The sequence below is a fragment of the Haematobia irritans genome, chromosome 1 (assembly GCF_050003625.1).
Source record: "Haematobia irritans isolate KBUSLIRL chromosome 1, ASM5000362v1, whole genome shotgun sequence".
In the NCBI taxonomy this organism is placed as follows: Eukaryota; Metazoa; Arthropoda; class Insecta; order Diptera; family Muscidae; genus Haematobia; species Haematobia irritans.
In genome coordinates this window covers 186956220-186978768 of record NC_134397.1, presented here as the reverse complement: position 1 = coordinate 186978768, position 22549 = coordinate 186956220, and the positions used below count along the sequence as shown (strand labels likewise).

Sequence of the window (22549 nt, the reverse complement as noted above, 5' to 3'; positions counted from 1 at the left end):
ATACCAAGAATAGTTTGAAGTTGCGAATGAGAGATTTTTGAATAAATACAATATAAAGCATTTTTTGCATCGCATTTGTCGGGGAGTCTAACTAAATTAATTTAAAAAATATTCACAATTTCTTTAATTCAAAATTTTTTACATTAGGTTTACGACTTTTGCGACATACGTATTATACCGTCGTAAACGTATGTCGCAAAAGTCACAGTTTGCGACAAACCAAACCAGCTCCCAATTTTTATACGGGTATTCAAATTTCCGTAGACGTTTTTTGAGGGTATATTTAATTTATATTTCATTTACTTTAATTAAATTTATTTATTTATTTATTTTTTTTGGAAATTTAAGAATAAAAAATTATATTTTAGTAATGAATATTCTATTTATTTTTACATTAATTCAACTAAGATATAATTAATTAAAGATAAGTAAAATAAAAAAATATTTCATTTAATCGATATACAATTTTTTTTATAAGCATTGAAATAATTTAATGACAAAAATATTAATTTATTCTATTAAAAAATATTTAATTATGACAAAAAAAATTCTGATTCAATCACGAAATTAATTTTAATATTGAAATGTCTTCAATCACAGAAATGATAGTATCAATTATAAACTTAATTGAAAGTCAATTAAAAAATTAATTGATCCAATTAAAAAATTAATTGATACTATTAATTTTTGCACAAAAAAAAATTTCTGATTCAATCACGAAATTAATTGATCCAATTAATTTTTGAATTGAAAATCGATTAAAAAATTAATCGATCCAATTAAAAAAAAAATAATTGATACTATTAATTTGTGTGATTGATTTTTCTTTCAATTAAAAAATTTGTTGATTCGATTAAATTTTTAATTGAATATTTTATAAAACTCAATTAAGATTTTAATTGGAAAAAATTTAATTGAGTTTTAAAAAAATATTCAATTAAAAATTTAATTGATTCAACAAATTGTTTAATTGAAACAAAAATCAATCACAAAAATAATAGTATCAATTAATTTTTTAATTGGATCAATTAACTTTTTAATTGACCTTCAATTAATTTTTTAATTTTTTGTGTGCAAAAAAATTTCTGATTCAATCATGAAATTATTTGATCCAATTAATTTTTTAATTGAAATGAAATTGAAGGTCAATTAAAAAATTAATTGATCCAATTAAAAAATTAATTTATACTATTAACTTTTGTGATTGATTTTTGTTTCAATTTAAAAAATTTGTTGAATCAATTAAATTTTAAATTAATTTTTTTTTTAAACTCAATTAAAATTTTAATTGGAAAAATTTTCGCGAAATTTTTTTGTTGTTTGTTTCTATTACAAAATTTGTTAAATCAATTAAGTTTTTAACTGAATATTTTTTAAAGCTCAATTAAAATTTTAATTGGAAAATTTTTTGAGAAATTTTTTCTGTGCACATTTTTCAAAATTTAACTAAAGTCAACTAATTTTCATTAACTAAAATAATGTTAAATCGGCTATGAAAATGTTTGTTGATTTCTTTTGCTGAGGATATATATATATATATATATATATATATATATATATATATATATATATATATATATATATATATATATATATATATATATATATATATATATATATATATATATATATATATATATATATATATATATATATATATATATATATATATATATATATATATATATATATATATATATATATATATATATATATATATATATATATATATATATATATATATATATATATATATATATATATATATATATATATATATATATATATATATATATATATATATATATATATATATATATATATATATATATATATATATATATATATATATATATATATATATATATATATATATATATATATATATATATATATATATATATATATATATATATATATATATATATATATATATATATATATATATATATATATATATATATATATATATATATATATATATATATATATATATATATATATATATATATATATATATATATATATATATATATATATATATATATATATATATATATATATATATATATATATATAAATATATATATATATATATATATATATATATATATATATATATATATATATATATATAGTTTTAATTTATATTATGTAAATTAAATTACATTTATTTATTTATTATTATTATTATTATTTTTTTTGTTGAAATTGAAAAATATAATAATAATAATTGTATTTTATTTTATTCAGTTTAAAATTAATTCAACTAAAATAAAATCAATTAAAGATAAGTAAAATAAATTACACAAAAAAATAATTTAAATTATACTAAATTAAATTCCATTTAATAAATATAAAATTTACATTAAACTAAAATAATTTAAATAAAAACAAGTAAGTAAACTCTAAAGTCGGGCAGGGCCGAATATATTATACCCTTCACCCCTATGTAGGCCAAAGTATGTGTTACCATCTCAACTACTTCACATTTGCTGAAAGCTATATAAAGGAGACAATTTTTTTTACTTCTACAAAATCTCTAGAATTAAAATTTAAATCGGCTAACGCTATCCAGTTAATTGGAGGAAACTTCCATTGAAAATGGGTCTAAAATGTGTAACAGTATATTATATTTCCCCAACTCTGGTGTACGTATGTATGGGAGCTATATATAATCTGAACCGATTTTGACTAAATTTGACATGTATAGTTAGAATAATAATTCTGCTATCTATGCGAAATTTCACGTAAATGGGAGTACAACTTTGGCCCCCCCTGGTCATATGAGTGCAAATCGGACGGAAGATATATATGGGAGCCATATCTAAATCTGAACCGATTTCAACCAAATTTGGCACAATTATCGATACTACTAAACGTATTCCTTTAAGAATTTGAAGCAAATCACGGCAAAAACCCTGGATTTTGAGGCCATATAAGTTCAAATCGGACGAAAGATATATATGGGAGCTATATATAAATCTGAATCGATTTTGACCATATTTGGCACATATTTACAATAGTATCGTTAAAAGTACCGCTTGTGCAAAATTTGAAGTAAGTCAGGACTTCTGAGACCATATAATTCCAAATCGGGCGAAAGATATATATGTGAGCTATATATAAATCTGAACCGATTATAACAAAATTTCACACACTTAACGACACTATTATACGTACCCGTTGTGCAAAATTTGAAGCAAATCCCGGCAAAACTCTGGCTTTTGTGGCCATATAAGTTCAAATCGGACGAAAGATATATATGGGACCTATATCTAAATTTGAACCGATTTCAATCAAATTTACCAAGCATTGGTAGAATGTCAATTCTACAGTCTGTGCAAAATTTCACGAAGATCGGTAGTAAACTTTGGCCTCTGTGGTCATATGAGTCTAAATCGGACGAAAGATATATATGGGAGCTATATCTAAATCTGAACCGATTTGGCTGATATTTTGCAAGATTTTTGAGATTCATAAAATATTTGAATGTACGGTATTTCAAGAAAATCGGTTGATAAACACGACCAAATCGGGGATAAATATATATGGCAGCTATATCTAAATCTAAACCGATTTTTTCCAAAACCAATAGCGATTGTCTCTGTCCCAAGAAACCGTCCTATGCCAAATTTGAGGACGATCGGACTTAAATTGCGAGCTGTACTTTGTGCACAAAATTACATATACAGACAGATGGACAGTGTTGGGGATATTCTTGTCGATTATTGAGCAACCGACCGACACATAGTTAAACTAAATGAATAGTTATTAAAAAAATAATAAGTTTCAAAAATCCAATTTAATTTATTTAGATTTCGCTAATTTTTTTTAAAACTAATTTGAACTTATTTAACTCAGCCATTCAATTTAACTTATTTTAAGTTTAATATATTTTTTATTTTTACATTTAACTTCTGTTAGTTTTATATAAAAAATTGACTCAGCAATCGAATTTAACTTTATTTTATTTATTTAATTTAATATTATATATTTGTTTTTATTCATATTATTTTAGTTAAATGAAATAGGTTTTTAATAAATTTTAATCTTAATTGAATGTAAAACAAAATTATGCAATTAATTTCTTCAGTAAATTTTTCTAATCCCATAAATGCGTTGTATTTTTAACTAAATCAATTATTTTTTAAATTAACGTCGGTTATTGATATTTTCATCAATTTTCGTGATTGAAACAATTTCAAATAAAAATGAACTAGAACTTTTTGTTCCGCAATTGAATTGTTCACTAATTGAACAATAACTAATACAAAGACATTCCAAAAATTAATTATATTATAAAACAAGTATAAACGGCCGTAAGTTCGGCCAGGCCGAATCTTATGTACCCTCCACCATGGATTGCGTACAAACTTCTACGAAAGACTGTCATCCACAATCGAATTACTTGGGTTGTGGTATTTTAAATCGTTTTCTAAATTGTGAGTTAGTCCATACGTGGTATACATTAGACAAAAAAAAGTATGTGTAGGTAAGTCTACAAATAATTACGAATCGATATGGACTTTTGCACGGTATGTAGGGAGCCAGAATTGAAATATGGGGGTCGCTTATATGTGGGCTATATACAATTTTGAACTTGATATGGACCAATTTTTGTCCATATCTGAGGGCTATATATAACTATAGACCGATATGGACCTAGTTAGGCATGGCTGTTAACGGCCATATACTAACACAATGCACCAAATTTCAACTGACTTCGATGAAATTTGCTCCTCGAAGAGGCTCCAAAACCAAATCTCGGGATCGGTTTATATGGGGGCTATATATGATTATGGACTGATATGGACCACTTTTGGCATGGTTATTAAATATCATATACTACCACCACGTACAAAATTTCAACCAGATCGGATGAATTTTGCTTCTCCAAAAGGCACCGGAGGTCAAATCTGGGGATCGGTTTATATGGGTGCTATATATAATTATGGACTGATATGAACCAATTCCTGCATGGTTGTTGGATACCATATACTAACATCACGTACCAAATTTCAACCTAATCAGATGAATTTTGCTCTTCCAAGGGACTCCGGAGGTCAAATCTGGGGATCGGTTTATATGGGGGCTATATATAATTATGGACCGATGTGGACCAATTTTTGCATGGTTGTTAGAGACCATATACTAACACCATGTACCAAATTTCAGCCGGATTGGATGAAATTTGCTTCTCTTAGAGACCTCGCAAGCCAAATCGGGGGATCGGTTTATATGGGGGCTATATATAATTATTGACCGATGTGGACCAATTTTTGCATGGTTGTTAGAGACCATATACTAACACCATGTACCAAATTTCAGCCAGATCGGATGAAATTTGCTTCTCTTAGAGGCCTCGCAAGCCAAATCAGGGGATCGGTTTATATGGGGGCTATATATAATTATGGACCGATGTGGACCAATTTTTGCACGGTTGTTAGAGACCATATACTAACACCATGTACCAAATTTCAGCCGGATCGGATGAAATTTGCTTCTCTTAGAGGCCTCGCAAGCCAAATTTGATGGTCCGTTTATATGGGGGCTATACGTAAAAGTGGACCGGTATGGCCCATTTGCAATACCATCCGACCTACATCAATAACAACTACTTGTGCCAAGTTTCAAGTCGATAGCTTATTTCGTTCGTAAGTTAGCGTGATTTCAACAGACGGACGGACGGACAGACATGCTCAGATCGACTCAGAATTTCACCACGACCCAGAATATATATACTTTATGGGGTCTTCGAGCAATATTTCGATGTGTTACAAACGGAATGACAAAGTTAATATACCCCCATCATATGGTGGAGGGTATAAACATTTATGAAACAATACAATTCAATTTTCAATCCCATTATTCCTTATTAATTGCCTTGAAAGCAACTAAATTTCCATATTAATTGACTACATAAAAACACTGAGCATACCAGCACATACATTTAGCTACCAATTAAAATAATCCTTAATATTAAATAAGAGGATTACGAAATACGATTCCTATTCGATTTGAATGTAAAGCTTAAGTGTTAAGCAATAATTGATTTGCAAAGAATTGAGGACATTTAAGATTTTCAAAGTTTAGACCGAATAAGGTTTTTCTGTTTAAGTATAATAATTTTAGCATTTGATATGCATGTATGAATACATACACATATGGGTATTAAAGAGGGATTTTGTCTATTTATTATTATTTTTTTAGAGCTAAAACATCAATATACACAACAATCAAATAGTAACATAAAACAATTTTAATATAAAGGACACATTGAGCATAAATAATAAACTGCTTACAGTACAAGTGGGTCATTCCATTGGTAAACCTTATTTAAGAACTCTACGCAAATAATAACCTACATTTAATTGACTCCATAATTAGACTTTAAAAATGACAAACAAACAAACAAATTTTGACAAAATTTTCTATAGAAATAAAATTTTGACAAAATTTTCTATAAAAATAAAATCTTAACAACATTTTCTATAGAAATAAAATTTTTGACAAAATATTCTATAGAAATAAAATTTTTGACAAAATTTTCTATAGAAATACAATTTTGACAAAATTTTCTATAGAAATAAATGTTGACAAAATTTTCGATAGAAATAAAATTATGACAAAATTTTCTATAGAAATAAAATTTTTAAAAAAAATTTTATAGAAATAAAATTTTGAGAAAATTTTCTATAGAAATAAAATTTTGACAAAGTTTTCTATAAAAATAAAATTTTGACAAAATTTTCTATAGAAATAAAATTTTGACAAAATTTTCTATAAAAATAAAATTTTAACAACATTTTCTATAGAACTAAAACTATGACAAAATTTTCTATAAAAATAAAATTTTTGAAAAAAAATTCTATAGAAATAAAACTTTTGACAAAATTTTTTATAGAAATAAAATTTTTACATTTTCTATAGAAATAAAATTTTCAGAATATTTTCTATAGAAATAAAATTTTCAGAAAATTTTCTATATAAATAAAATTTTTAGAAAATTTTCTATAGAAATAATATTTTCAGAAAATTTTCTATAGAAATAAAATTTTGAAAAAATATCTATAGAAATAAAATTTTGATAAAAAAAATTCTATAAAAAACATTTTGACAAATAGAAATAAAATTTTGACAAAATTTTCTATAAAAATAAAATTTTAACAACATTTTCTATAGAAATAAAATTATGACAAAATTTTCTATAGAAATAAAGTTTTCAGAAAATTTTCTATGGAAATAAAATTTTGACAAAATTTTCTATAGAAATAAAATTTTAACAACATTTTTTATAGAATAAAATTATGACAAAATTTTCTATAAAAATAAAATTAACAAAAAAATCTATAGAAATAAAACTTTTGACAAAATTTTCTATAGAAATAGAATTTTGACAACATTTTCTATAGAAATAAAATTTTCAGAAAATTTTCTATAGAAATAAAATTTTCAGAAAATTTTCTATAGAAATAAAATTTTCAGAAAATTTTCTAAAGAAATAAAATTTTCAGAAAATTTTCTATAGAAATAAAATTTTCAGAAAATTTTCTATAGAAATAAAATTTTCAGAAAATTTTCTATAGAAATAAAATTTTCAGAAAATTTTCTTTAGACATACTATTTTCAAAAAATTTTCTATATAAATAAAATTTTGACAAAATTTTCTATAGAAATAAAATTTTGATAAAGTATTTATAGAAATAAAATTTTGAAAAAAAAATCTATAAAAAAAATTATTTTGACAAAAAGAAATAAAATTTTGACAACATTTTCTATAGACATAAAATTTTGACAAAATTTTCAATAGAAATAAAGTTTTCAGAAAATTTTCTATAGAAACAAATTTTGACAAAATTTTCTATAAAAATAAAATTTTTACAACATTTTTTAAAGAAATAAAATTATGACAAAATTTTCTATAAAAATGAAATTAAAAAAAAATTCTATAAAAATTTTTGATAAAAAAAATTTCTATAAAAAAAACATTTTGACAAATAGAAATAAAATTTTGACAAAATTTTCTATAAAAATAAAATTTTAACAACATTTTCTATAGAAATAAAATTATGACAAAATTTTCTATAGAAATAAAGTTTTCAGAAAATTTTCTATAGTAACAAATTTTGACAAAATTTTCTATAAAAATAAAATTTTAACAACATTTTTTATAGAAATAAAATTATGACAAAATTTTCTATAAAAATGAAATTAAAAAAAAATTTATAAAAAATTTTGATAAAAAAAATTCTATACAAAAAAACATTTTGACAAATAGAAATAAAATTTTGACAAAATTTTGTATAAAAAAAATTTTAACAACATTTTCTATAGAAATAAAATTATGACAAAATTTTCTATAGAAATAAAGTTTTCAGAAAATTTTCTATTGAAACAAATTTTGACAAAATTTTCTATAAAAATAAAATTTTAACAACATTTTTTATAGAAATAAAATTATGACAAACATTTTCTACAGAAATGACAACATTTTCTACAGAAATAAAATTTTCAGAAAATTTTCTATAGAAATAATATTTTCAAAAAATTTTCTATAGAAATAAAATTATGACTAAATTTTCTATAGAAATAAAATTTTGACAAAATATCTATAGAAATAAAATTTTGAAAAAAAACCTATAAAAAAATTATTTTGACAAATATAAATAAAATTTTGACAACATTTTCTATAGACATAAAATTTCGACAAAATTTTCTATAAAAATAAAATTTTAACAACATTTTCTATATAAATAAAATTTTTGACAAAATATTCTATAGAAATAAAATTATGACAAAATTTTCTATAGAAATAAAATTTTGACAAAATTTTCTATAGAAATAAAATTTTGACAAAATTTTCTATAGAAATAAAAGTTTGACTACATTTTCAATAGAAATAAAATTTTTGACAACATTTTCTATAGGAATAAAATTTTTGACAAAATTTTCTATTAATTAAATTAAAAATTTAATTATACAATTAATTTAATTATACAATTGTTCGACTGTTCACCACTTAGGTGAATTCTAACAAATTAGCTTTCTAAAAATAATTGCCTGTTTCGGTATCAGGCTAACATGAAATGAAATTAAAATTTTTGATTAAATTTTCTAAAGAAATAAAAATTTTTGATTACATTTTTTATAGAAATAAAATTTTGACAAAATTTTCTATTGAAATAAAATTTTGACAAATTTTTCTATAGAAATAAAATTTTTACAAAACGTGGTAAAGAGATAAAATTTTGCAAAATAAGATTTGTTTGTTTGGTAATTTTTGGGTAAAATCTTCTCCAAATGGTGACCGCTCCTTTCCATACATTTTGATCAGAACTGGGACTAGCTCATACACACCAGGGACTAGAAATACTTTCCTCAGGAACGAAATTTTAGACAAGCGAAATTCCCCTTTGTTTTAGACCAAAAAAACCATTTTGTGATATGCGATTCAATGAATGTCTTTTATTGTTTTATTTTTTGCTTTAAAGAAAATTCTTTTGCGAGAAAAGAAACCTTTGCTTGTCTAAAATTTCGTTTCTCCTAAAATAAAGTTCTTCTTTCATTGTCTATCGGTCGTGGAATTGATTCATTTTCTCCAGGGGGACCTTCAAGCGGTTGACAAAGACATCCGACGGTGCATGCAAGTGGCTCTGTGGTATTGTGGTCCATTCCTGGTCTTGAGATAATGGACGGTTTGGTAGCGCCAATCTTACACAGAAAAAGTTTCAGGAAATTTTTTCTAATTAAAGTCATAATTGAATTTTAAAAAAATATTCAATTAAAAATATAATTTATGCAACAGATTGTTTAATTGAAACAAAAATCAATCCCAAAAATTTATAAAATCAATATATTTTTTAAATTGACTTTCAATTAAGTTTTTAATTGATACAATCATTTCTGTAATTGAAGACGTTTCAATTAAAAATTAATGGATCAATTAGTTTCGTGATTGAATACAAAAAAATATTTTTTCTGTGTACATTGCAAAATTTAGTTTGCATATCCTTTCATATTAGGTTAATATTTTTCCTAGTCTACATTTAAACCTACGAAAATTCTACACTTTAAAGAGTGGACCATTTTAAAATTTTGACAATTTTTTTTAATTTTTTAATACCTTGGAATGACCCATAGAAAATATAAAAAAAACGAATAAATTAAAAAACACAAAAAAGCTATCTAATATAGGAAGGAGTTGATTTGGGTATACAGTTCTTGTAAGGTGTCATAAGCTTACCTCCACAGGTATATAATTTACTTGTATTAGCTTTGTAAAATTTTTGTTTTTTTTTTTTTGGATTTCGAAATGTACGTGTGCGTGTGTGCATAAAATCGAGGAGTGAGAAAAGTAAAAAAAAAGGATAACATTTTACAAAACGAATTCATCGAATAACTTGTACACGTTCACATTTCAATCAATGATAAAAAGGGAAGCCCCCTTCTCCACCCCCCAAAAGATTCTCAAAAACAAATAGGAAAAGCATTAAATTAATAAGAAAACGAAGGAAAAACTTGTGTTAAAATGTGGTGGCTACTATCTTTGTATTCCATTATAAGCTTATAAATAAAACTAGAATTGACACAAAAAGGTCATAGCCCTTTTCAATGCGAAAATGAACGAAGCCATAAATCTAAATGAGATCTAATGTCGACAATTTGGAAAGCAAAAAAAAAAACAAAAAAAAAAACTATATAAATAAATAAAGGACTATGGTCGGCATGGACGGTTCTAAGATGTATACTCCACCAAGGTTTCGTTATTTGTAGGCATTTAAATCTCACAGATATTACAAAAAATAAAAAAAATAAAAAACTTTAAAATACTAACGAAATTTGTCATTAAAATTGAGCAATGAAATAATTTCATAAGAATAATGTAACTTTTCGCTAATGTAATGCATTTTGTATTAACTAAAGAAACGTGTCATACCCACGGTTGCCAAATTTTATTTTGGTAGAATTCTACCCCAAATGGTAGATGTTTTATTGCTTGGTAGATTGGTAGAAATAACATTTTGACAAAATTTTCTATAGAATTAAAATTTTGACAAAATTTTCTATAGAAATTAAATTTTGAGAAATTTTTCAACCGAAATAAAATGTTGAGAAAAATTTCTATAGAAATAACATTTTGACAAAATTTTCTGTAGAAATAAAATTTAGACAAAATTTTCTATAGAAATAAGATTTTGACATAATTTTCTATAGAAATAAAATTTTGACCAAATTTTCTATAGAAATATAAGTTGGACAAAATTTTCTATAGAAATAAAATTTTGAAAAAAGTTTTGTACAGAAACTAAATTATGAGAAAATTTTCTATAGAAATAAATAAATTGTTGACCAAATTTTTTTTTTAAATATAAGTTGGACAAAGTTTTCTATAGAAATAAAATTTTTACAAAATTTTCTATAGAAATAAAATTTTGACCAAATTTTCTATAGAAATGGAATTTTGCGAAAATTTTCTATAGAAATAAAATTTTGAGAGCATTTCTATAGCACAAAAAAAGGAAGTAAGAGGAAGCACGCTCAAAATAAACCCAGCTAACTGCACTCAAATTGATGACTTGACAGTGGCGAAGGAAAAGAGATATGTTTGTACAAATTTATTTCGGCAATGGCCGGCTATAATAAACCTATTCTCGGAAGGTTCAAGTGCGGTTCACTTTGGGTTTATGGCGATTTCGATTGGGTAAAAGGATGCAACATTCTCGAAAATGATTGCAAAATATGAAGAAACCTGTCATAGATTTTGAATCCCGCATCCCTCATAATATTATGAATTAACAATAACTTTGGAATGACACTATCATTTGGCGAAAATACAATGAGGGAAAAAGTAGTGTAACACCAAGGCAACATATTTTTTGCGAATCGAAAACGGCCTTAGTGAAATGCCTGAATTTATTCCTATAATTGGTTGATAATTTTGCTGCAAGTAGAGGATGCTGATGAGGAATGTGGTAATTCCGAAACGTGCGTCCATCCAACCATCTTGCAGCCTGTAGGGCTTTGCCCAAATAAATTTGACAAACATTCTTTTCCTCAGTTGGTTAAGCTACACTTGTAGTTAAGTCAATGTATGGCTTAAGCTCCAATAAAAAACAACAACAATGCTTAAAGAACTGAACCAACAATAACAAAACACAACGAATGGAAATAAAATTTTGACAAAATCTTCTATAGAAATAAAATTTTGACAAAATTTTCTACAGCAATAAAATTTTGACAAAATTTCCTATAGAAATAAAATTTTGACAAAATTTTCTATATAAATAAAATTTTGACAAAATTTGCTATAGAAATACAGATTTGCAAAAACTTCCATAGAAATAAAATTTTGACAAATTTTACTACAGAAATAAAATCTTGACAAAATTTTCTTTACGAATAAAAATTGGACAAAATTTTCTATAGAAATAAAATTTTTACAACATTTTCTATAGAAATAAAATTTTGACAAAATTTACTATAGAAATACAATTTTGATAAAATTTTATATATAAATGAAATTTTGTCAAAATATTCTATAAAAATAAAATTTTGACTAAATTTTCTATAGAAATAAAATTTTGGCAAAAATATCTATAGAAATAAAATTTTGACAAAATTTGCTATAGAAATAAAATTTTGACAAAATTTTCTATAGAATTAAAATTTTGACAAACATTTTATAGATATGAAATTTTGACTACATTTTCTATAGAAATAAAGTTTTGACAAAATTTTCTATAGAAATAAAATGTTGACAAAATTTTCTATAGAAATAAAATTTTGACAAAATTTTTAATAGAAATAAAATTTTGACAAAATTTTTAATAGAAGTTGACAAAATTTTTTAGAGATGAAATTTTGACAAAATTTTTTATAGAAATAAAATGTGGACAAAATTTTCTATAGAAATAAAATGTGGACAAAATTTTCTATAGAAATAAAATTTTGACAAAATTTTCTATAGAAATAAAATTTTGACAAAATTTTCTATAGAAATAAAATTTTTACAAAGCCCTATGGGAAATTGGTGCAAATTGCCACTGACAGACCTATCACAGAACTGGTACCTGTGCTCTAGTTAGTTGCAATTTTTAAATAGTAATTTATTTATTTTCGTACTTGCATTTTCACATTTTAATTTTGACAAAATTTTGTATAGAAATAAAATGTGGATCAAATTTTCTATAGAAATAAAATGTGGACAAAATTTTCTATAGAAATAAAATTTGGACAAAATTTTCTATAGAAATAAAATTTTGACAAAATTTTTTATAGAAATAAAATTTTAACGAAATTGTCTATAGAAATAAAATTTTGACAAAATTTTTAATAGAAATAAAATTTTGACAAAATTTTAATAGAATTAAAATGTTGACAAAATTTTTATAGAAATGAAATTTTGACAAAATTTTTTATAGAAATAAAATGTGGACCAAATTTTCTATAGAAATAAAATGTGGAAAAAATTTTCTATAGAAATAAAATTTTGACAAAATATAGAAATAAAATTTTGACAAAATTTTCTATAGAAATAAAATTTTGACAAAATTTTTATAGAAATGAAATTTTGACAAAATTTTCTATAGAAATAAAACTTTTACAAAGCCCTATGGGAAATTGGTGCAAATTGCCACTGACAAACCTATCACAGAACTGGTACCTGTGCTCTAGTTAGTTGCAATTTTTAAATAGTAATTTATTTATTTCCGTACTTGCATTTTCACATTTAGTGAAATAAAATTGTCAGAATAATCTATTGTTCGACACATTTTAAAAGTTTTTGTTTTTTCATTTCCGGTTCGATTGGGATGCCCAAATTGAAACAGATTAAGGTTAAAGTGGCAGCCCGATTAAGATTCAGGCTCACGTAGACTATTCAGTCCATTGTGATAAAATTGAAACAGATTTCTAAGAGTTTGTCCGAGACTGGTTCCTGAAGACCTGTCTACGGGATGCTCCTGCTAAATTGTACAAGGACGTGTCCTTTGGGATGAGTCCAAGACACATCCTAAAATGTAAATTTACCCCGTCAATGACAAACACATGTTAAAGTGACCGGCCCTTCCATACGTTTTGACGAGAACTGGGACTGGTCCATACACACCAGGGACTAGTCCTTTACCGGCTCTGTGGTTGATCCATTTCCCGCAGGGAGTATTCTATTTTTGACAAAATTTTCTATAGAAATAAAATGCGGACAACATTTTCTATAAATTCAATATCTTTAACAACTTTAATTTTCGTGTTATTTTATGTCCAAAAAAACTGTCGATGATAGGAAGGGTCATTCATTCATTCGATGGAAAAACATTTGTTTCATACTAACCACAAAAGTTTGATCAAAAGCTTCAAAATATGATTTTGTTTTAACTTTTGAGATTTGTTATAAAATTTTCTTTAGGGTCTGGTAGATTATTTTTGGCACGAATAGCAACCGTCTCCATGATCCCATTGAAAAAGTAAAATTTTATTTATTTCTTGAAACATATTTGAGTTTATCATATTCCGTCTCTGCGTCGAACAACAACAACAACAACAAGGTATTATTGAGTTTTTGGATTTTTTAATTGTTATGGTGTGGCAATATTTTGTTTTATCTTTTGAGATTTGTTATAAAATTTTCTTTAGGGTCTGGTAGATTATTTTTGGCACGAATAGCAACCGTCTCCTTGATCCCATTGAAAAAGTAAAATTTTACTCTTGAAACATGTTTGAGTTTATCATATTCCGTCTCTGCGTCGAACAACAACAACAAGGTATTATTGAGTTTTTGGATTTTTTAATTGTTATGGTGTGGCAATAGATTTATTGTCTACATATTATTCCTTGGTGGAGTTTGTTAAAAATAAAAAAATTAATAACAAAAAATCTAAACCCATGTAATATTATCAATCAGAATTGTGAAAAATTCATATTTCTCACATACCTGGAAACCAGCTGGCAAAGGATCATGTTGTATGGTCAATTTGATTTCATTGCCGGGTTTAAGTAACTCCATAACGGCCTCTTGATGAGTGGCACGTGAGACATCATTGTCATTCACCTTTAAGATACGATCACCCATACGCAATTTTCCACATTTGGAGGCAATACCACCAGGGACAATCTAAAAATAGAAAACGAAGAAAAAAATATATGGAGGAATATCATCAATAAAAGTTGTAAAAATATTATGAAAAAAAAAAACTAAAATATATAAATAATTGTTTTAAATGGTATAATAAATACGAAAATTATCCCAAACTTTTTTTCCTGTGGGTTAATTTTTCACAAAAATTTATTATAATTGAATTATTTTCCCCATTTTTTAGTATTTTTATTGGGGCACGTATTTATGATGCCTATGTACAAATAACAATAAATTCTACCTAAATGAAATTATATTACTTCATACATGTAGGGGAAGAAAACATCCAAGGAACGAAAAAAAATACTCTCTCCCTTACAGCTATCCTCCTCATGGCTAATGCCTTCCCAAAGATAGAATATTTCCCATAAGAGTCCCACTTTGTTGTTCATATGAATTGTGTATGAACTCGTAGCTGTTAAGACAAAAACGTTTAAAAATAAATTTGAAAATTCAATTCGCTTCATAAAACTCTTAAACTTATAGGAAGTAGGTTTTCATGTGTATCATTTTAAGTCAACAGTTAGTATATTCATGTGTAAATGCGAGAGTATGTTATCTTGTCAGACAGCGTGAGGCGTGAGGAGGAAGGTACAGTGAATAGAAGAACTAAAAAAACTTATTATAAACAAGTAAGGAAAGTCTAAAGTCGGGCGGGACCGACTATAGTATACCCTGCAAAACTTTGTAGATCTAAATTTTCGTGTACCCTGCACCACTTGGTAGATCTAAATTTTCGATAACATATCACATCCGTCAAATGTGTTCGGTGCTATATATAAAGGTTTGTCCCAAATACATACATTTTAATATCACTCGATTTGGACAGAATTTGATAGACTTTTACAAAATCTATAGACTCAAAATTTAAGTTGGCTAATGCACTAGGATGGTACACAATTTTAGTAAAAAACAAGTAAGGAAAGTCTAAAGTCGGGCGGGGCCGACTATATTATACCCTGCACCACTTTGTAGATCTAAATTTTCGATACCATATCACATCCGTCAAATCTGTTGGGGGCTATACGTAAATGTCTGTCACAAATACATACATTTAATAATCACTCGATCTGGACAGAATTTGATAGACTTCTACAAAATCTATAGACTCAAAATTTAAGTCGGCTAATGCACTAGGGTGGAACACAATGTTAGTAAAAAAAAAATATGGGAAACATTTAAATATGAAGCAATTTTAAGGAAACTTCGCAAAAGTTTATTTATGATTTATCGCTCGATATATATGTATTAGAAGTTTAGGAAAATTAGAGTCATTTTTACAACTTTTCGACTAAGCAGTGGCGATTTTACAAGGAAATTGTTGGTATTTTGACCATTTTTGTCGAAATCAGAAAAACATATATATGGGAGCTATATCTAAATCTGAACCGATTTCAACCAAATTTGGCACACTTGACTACACCACTAATTCTACTCCATGTGCAAAATTTCAACTAAATCTGGGTTAAAAATTGGCCTCTGTGGTCATATGAGTGTAAATCGGGCGAAAGCTATATATGGGAGGTATATCCGAATCTGAACCGATTTCAATCAGATTTGTCACGCATAGTTACAATGCTAATTCTACTCCCTATGCCAAATTTCAACTAAATCGGAGCAAAAAATTGGCCTCTGTGGTCATATGAGTGTAAATCGGGCGAAAGCTATATATGGGAGCTATATCTAAATCTGAACCGATTTCAACCAAACTTGGCACACTTGACTACACCACTAATTCTACTCTATGTGCAAAATTTCAACTAAATCGGAGCAAAAAATTGGCCTCTGTGGTCATATGAGTGTAAATAGGGCGTAAGCTATATATGGGAGATATATCTAAATCTGAACCGATTTCAACCAAATTAGGCACGTATAGCTACAATGCTAATTCTACTCCCTGTGCAAAATTTCAACTAAATCGGAGCAAAAAATTGGCCTGTGTGGTCATATGAGTGTAAATCGGGCGAAAGCTATATATGGGAGCTATATCTAAATCTGAACCGATTTCAACCAAATTTGGCACGCATAACTACAATGCTAATTCTACTCCCTATGCCAAATTTCAACTAAATCGGAGCAAAAAATTGGCCTCTGTGGGCAATTGAGTGTAAATCGGGCGAAAGCTATATATGGGAGCTATATCTAAATCTGAACCGATTTCAACCAAATTAGGCACGTATAGCTACAATGCTAATTATACTCCCTGTGCAAAATTTCAACTAAATCGGAGCAAAAAATTGGCCTCTGCGGGCAATTGAGTGTAAATCGGTCGAAAGCTATATATGGGAGCTATATCTAAATCTCAACCGATTTCAACCAAATTTGGCACGCATTCTAATTCTACTCCCTGTGCAAAATTTCAATTAAATCGGAGTAAAAGATTGGCCTCTGTGGTCATATGAATGTAAATCGGGCGAAAGCTATATATGGAAGCTATATCTAAATCTGAACCGATTTCAACCAAATTTGGCACACTTGACTACACCACTAATTGTACTCCTAGTGCAAAATTTCAACTAAATCGGAGCAAAAAATTGGCCTCTGTGGTCATATGAGTGTAAATCGGCCGAAAGCTATATATTGGAGCTATATCTAAATCTGAACCGATTTCAACCAAATTTGGCACGCATAGCTACAATGCTAATTCTACTCCCTGTGCAAAATTTCAACTAAATCGGAGCAAAAAATTGGCCTGTGTGGTCATATGAGTGTAAATCGGGCGAACTATATATATGGGAGCTATATCTAAATCTGAACCGATTTCTTCCAAAATCAATAAAATGTGGCACACTTGACTACACTACTAATTGTACTCCTAGTGCAAAATTTCAACCAAATTGGGGTAAAACTCTGGCTTCTGGGACCGTATAAGTCCATATCGAGCGAAAGATATATATGGGAGCTATATCTAAATCTGAACCGAATTCAATAAAATTTTGCACTTGACTATAGTACTAATTGTTCTAGTTGTTCTTCTTGTGCAAAATTTTAAGCAAATTAGGGTAAAGCTCTGGCTTCTGGGAGCTATATCTAAATCTGAACCGATTTCTTCCAAAATCAATGGGGTTCTATTCTGAGCCAAAACATATACTTGTGCCAAATTTGAAGTCGATTGAACTAAAACTGCGACCTAGACTTTGATTACAAAAATGTGTTCACAGACAGACGGACATGGCTATATCGACTCAGGAGCGCACCCTGAGCATTTTCGCCATAGACACCCTGCGTCTATCTCGTCTCATTCTGGGTGTTGCAAACATATGCACTAACTTATAATACCCTGTTCCACAGTGTGGCGCAGGGTATACAATTGAGGCTTTCATTTTATTTATCTATTATTATACCCACCACCATAGAATGGTGACGGGGGTATAAGTTTGCCATTCCGTTTGTAACACATCGAAATATCGATTTCCGACTATATAAAGTATATATATTCTTGATCAGGGAGAAATTCTAAGACGATATAACCATGTCCGTCTGTCTGTTGTAATCACGCTACAGTCTTCATTAATGGAGCAATCGTGCTAAAATTTTGCACAAACTCGTCTTTTGTCTGCAGGCTGGTCAAGTTCGGAGATGGGCTATATCGGTCCAGGTTTTGATATAGTCCCCATATATAAACCGACCTCTCGATTTGGGGTCTTGGGCTTATAGAAACCGCAGTTTTCATCCAATTTGCCTGAAATTGGAAATCTAGAGGTATTTTCGGACCATAAAGAGGTGTGCCTAAAATGGTGAGTATCGGTCCATGTTTTGGTATGGTCCCTATATAAACCGACCTCGCGATTTGGGGTCTTGGGCTTATATAAACCGTAGTTTTGCCTGAAATTGGAAATCTTGATGTATTTTAGGACCATAAAGAGGTGTGCCAAAAATTGTGAGTATCGGCCCATATTTTGGTATAGCCCCCATTTAGACCGATCTCCCGATTTTACTTCTTGGGCTTATAGAAATCGCAGTTTTTATTCAATTTACCTGAAATTGGAAATCTAGAGGTATTGTAGGACCACAAATACGTGTGCTAAAAATTGTGACTATCGGCCCATGTTTTGGTATGGTCCCCATATAAAACGACCTCCCGATTTGGGATCTTGGGCTTATAGAAACCGTAGTTTTTATCCAATTTGTCTGAAATTGGAAATCTAGAGGTATTGTAGGACCACAAATACGTGTGCTAAAAATTGTGAGTATCGGTCCATGTTTTGGTGTGGTCCCCATATAAAACGACCTCCCGATTTGGGGTCTTGGGCTTATAGAAACCGTAGTTTTTATCCAATTTGTCTGAAATTGGAAATCTAGAGGTATTTTAGGACCATAAAGAGGTGTGCCGAAAATGATGAGTATCGGTCCATATTTTGGTATAGCCCCCATAAAGACCGATATCCCGATTTTACTTCGTGGGCTCCTAGAATACGAAGTTTTTATCCTATTTGCCTGAAATTGGAAATCTAGAGGTATTTTCGGGCCATAAAGAGGTGTACCGAAAACGGGGAGTATTGGTCCATATTTTAGTATAGGCCCCATAAGAACGATCTCCCGATTTAACTCCTTGGGTTTCAAGAAACCGTTGTGTTTATCCGATCTGCCGGAAATTGTAAATATTCTGGTATTTTAGGCTCACAATAACGTGTATCGGATTGGTTTTTATCGGTTTGGTAATGCCTCCATATAGACCAATTTCACTTCTTGAGGGTATAGAAGGCGCACTGATCATGAAATTTGCTTGAAACTCTATGTAAAATTTCCAGGTTTTATTTCTCTGGTGAAAATCTACAGATTTAAGATTTCAAATCACGACGTTATTTTATAATTTTCTTGCACACTTACAAGAGATGTTTATGATTCCTCTAAAACTCAAACAAAAATGGTTCTTCTAAATCCAGAATCTGAATATGAAATCTATGAAATCTTCATAGGTAAAATCTTGAAATTTATCTTGGGGAAGTGTACTAGTTAATCTGCTCTGCTTGGGAGAATATCTGTCATTAAACCCCCCTGAAATTTCAAAGGAAACCCTAATATTTGATTAATGGTGACGGGTATTTGAGATTCGGCCCGGCCGAACTTACTGCTGTATATACTTGTTTTTGATAATTTTATACCACTGTTCTATATTTATTTACACTTGTAGAATTACAATGTAATTGTTTCTTTGTAAATCCAAAAATACCAGTCATATGTCCCCCTCCAGAGTATGAGTTTTTTCTTTTTCTTTCTTGTCGTGGCATTATAAACGCTTTTAAGGCTCAATGTGACACGGTCTAACGGCTTTATTAAAGGACATAAATTTTATTTTCTAAAAACTCATTAGTTTTGCTTGTCGCTACTGCCAGTCACTGGGTTAGCATTCGTGAAGCTTAGTTTAGCTTAAAATGGTACACGGAGTTGGGTAACCTTATTCCTAATTGTGCATTAGGGGGGAAATTTAGATTTTAAATTTATTTTGTTGTTTTTAAGATAGATAAAATAAATGGTGCGCAAAGTAGAGGTTTCTTTAATGTCCTCCAGTTATAGAGACTATGACGGAAAACATTTATAAGTGGTACATACCGCGCCACTTTCGTGAGGCATATTATGGATTTGTCGGCCAAAACAAATATTTTTCAAACATATTTTTTACGGTCTTAAATTTCATTTTACGGTGCCAAATTTCAGCAAGATTGCTTCATTATTGAAGACTGTTGCATGATTACAACAGACAGACAGACGGACATCGCTATAACGTCTTGGAATTTCTCCCAGATCAATAGTCGGAAATCGACATTTCGATGTGTTACAAACGGAATGACAAACTTATTATACCCCCATCACCATTCTGGTGGTGGGTATAAAAAAGATATAGCGCTGTACTATTTTGCATTAAATATCAGCCACACTCAAGATGACGCTGATTTTTTCTGTCGACAGTAGCAATACTCTTAAGATTACAGATATGATAGGTATCTTAACAAATAATCGAGTTTACGAGTCGGGAGCCACCGTGGTTAGCATGCCTGCCTTGTATACACAAGGACGTGGTTTCGATTCCTGCTTCGACCGAACACCAAAAGGTTTTTCAGCGATGTATTATCCCACCTCAGTAATGCTGGTGACATTTCTGAGGGTTTCACAGCTTCTCTAAGCGGTTTCACTGCAATGTGGAACACCGTTCGGACTCGGCTATAAAAAGGAGGTCCCTTGAGCTTAACATGGAATCGGGCATCACTCAGTGATAAGAGCGAAGTTCACCAATGTGGTATCACAATGGACTGAATAGTCTAAGTGAGCTTAACCTAACCTAACCTACGAGACGAATATTATATTTGTGACTTTTTACCGCCTAAAAGTATGCATGAACAATTTTCTCAGTGTTGCCAGTATTGGGGATTTTCCCCCCACATTTGAGTTGGGGACTTTGGGATTTGGTGAGGAATTTCCATAAACTTGGGTTTTTTTTGTAGGGATTTTTTCAAGAAATCATTAAAAAAAACAAATTATTTCTATACACAATTTTGTCAAAATTGAAAAAATCGTCAAAATTATATTTATGTATTTTGTCAAAATTTTATTTCTATAGAAAATTGTGTCAAAATTTTATTTCTATAGAAAATTTTGTCAAAATTTTATTTCTATAGAAAATTTTGTCAAAATTTTATTTATATAGAAAATTTTGTCAAAATTACATTTCTATAGAAAATTTTGTCAAAATTTTATGTTTATAGAAAATTTTGTCAAAATTTTATTTCTATAGAAAATTTTGTCAAGATTTTATTTCTGTAGAAAATTTTGTCAAAATTTTATATCTATAGAAAATGTTGTCAAAATTCTATATGTATAGACAATTTTGTCAAAATTCTATTTTTATAGAAAATGTTGCCAAAATTTTATTTCTTTATGCAATTTTGTCAAAATTCTATTTTTATAGAAAATGTTGCCAAAATTTTATTTCTTTATGCAATTTTGTCAAAATTTTAATTCTATAGAACATTTTGTCAAAATTTTATATCTATAGAAAATTTTTAAAATTTTATTTCTTTAGGCAATTTTGTCAAATATCTATTTTTATAGAAAATGTTGCCAAAATTTTATTTCTTTAGGCAATTTTGTCAAAATTCTATTCATATAGCAAATTTTGTCAAAATATTATTTCTATAGAAAATTTTGTCAAAACTTTATTTCTATAGAAAATTTTGTCAAAATTCTATTTCTATAGACAATTTTGCCAAAATGTTATTTCTTTAGAAAATTTTGTCGAATGGTTATTTCTATAGAAAATTTTGTCACAATATTATTTCTATAGACAACTTTGCCAAAATTTTATTTCTTTAGAAAATTTTGTCGAATGTTTATTTTCATAGAAAAATTTGTCAAAATTCTATTTCTATAGAAAAGTTTGTCAAAATTTTATTTCTATAGAAAATTTTGTCAAAATTT

At 27.6% G+C, this 22549-nt stretch overlaps 1 protein-coding gene across 12 annotated transcripts in view; it reads right to left on the bottom strand.

Moving 5' to 3' along the window:
- The window catches only part of scrib (scribble planar cell polarity protein), a 712308-nt gene that overhangs the window by 283838 nt on the left and 405921 nt on the right, over positions 1-22549 (bottom strand). For all 12 annotated transcript variants that reach the window (XM_075292328.1, XM_075292330.1, XM_075292336.1 and 9 more), the window contains one exon: positions 14933-15112. In XM_075292328.1, the coding sequence (XP_075148443.1) occupies positions 14933-15112 (180 nt within the window). The remainder of the gene's footprint in view (positions 1-14932; positions 15113-22549) is intronic.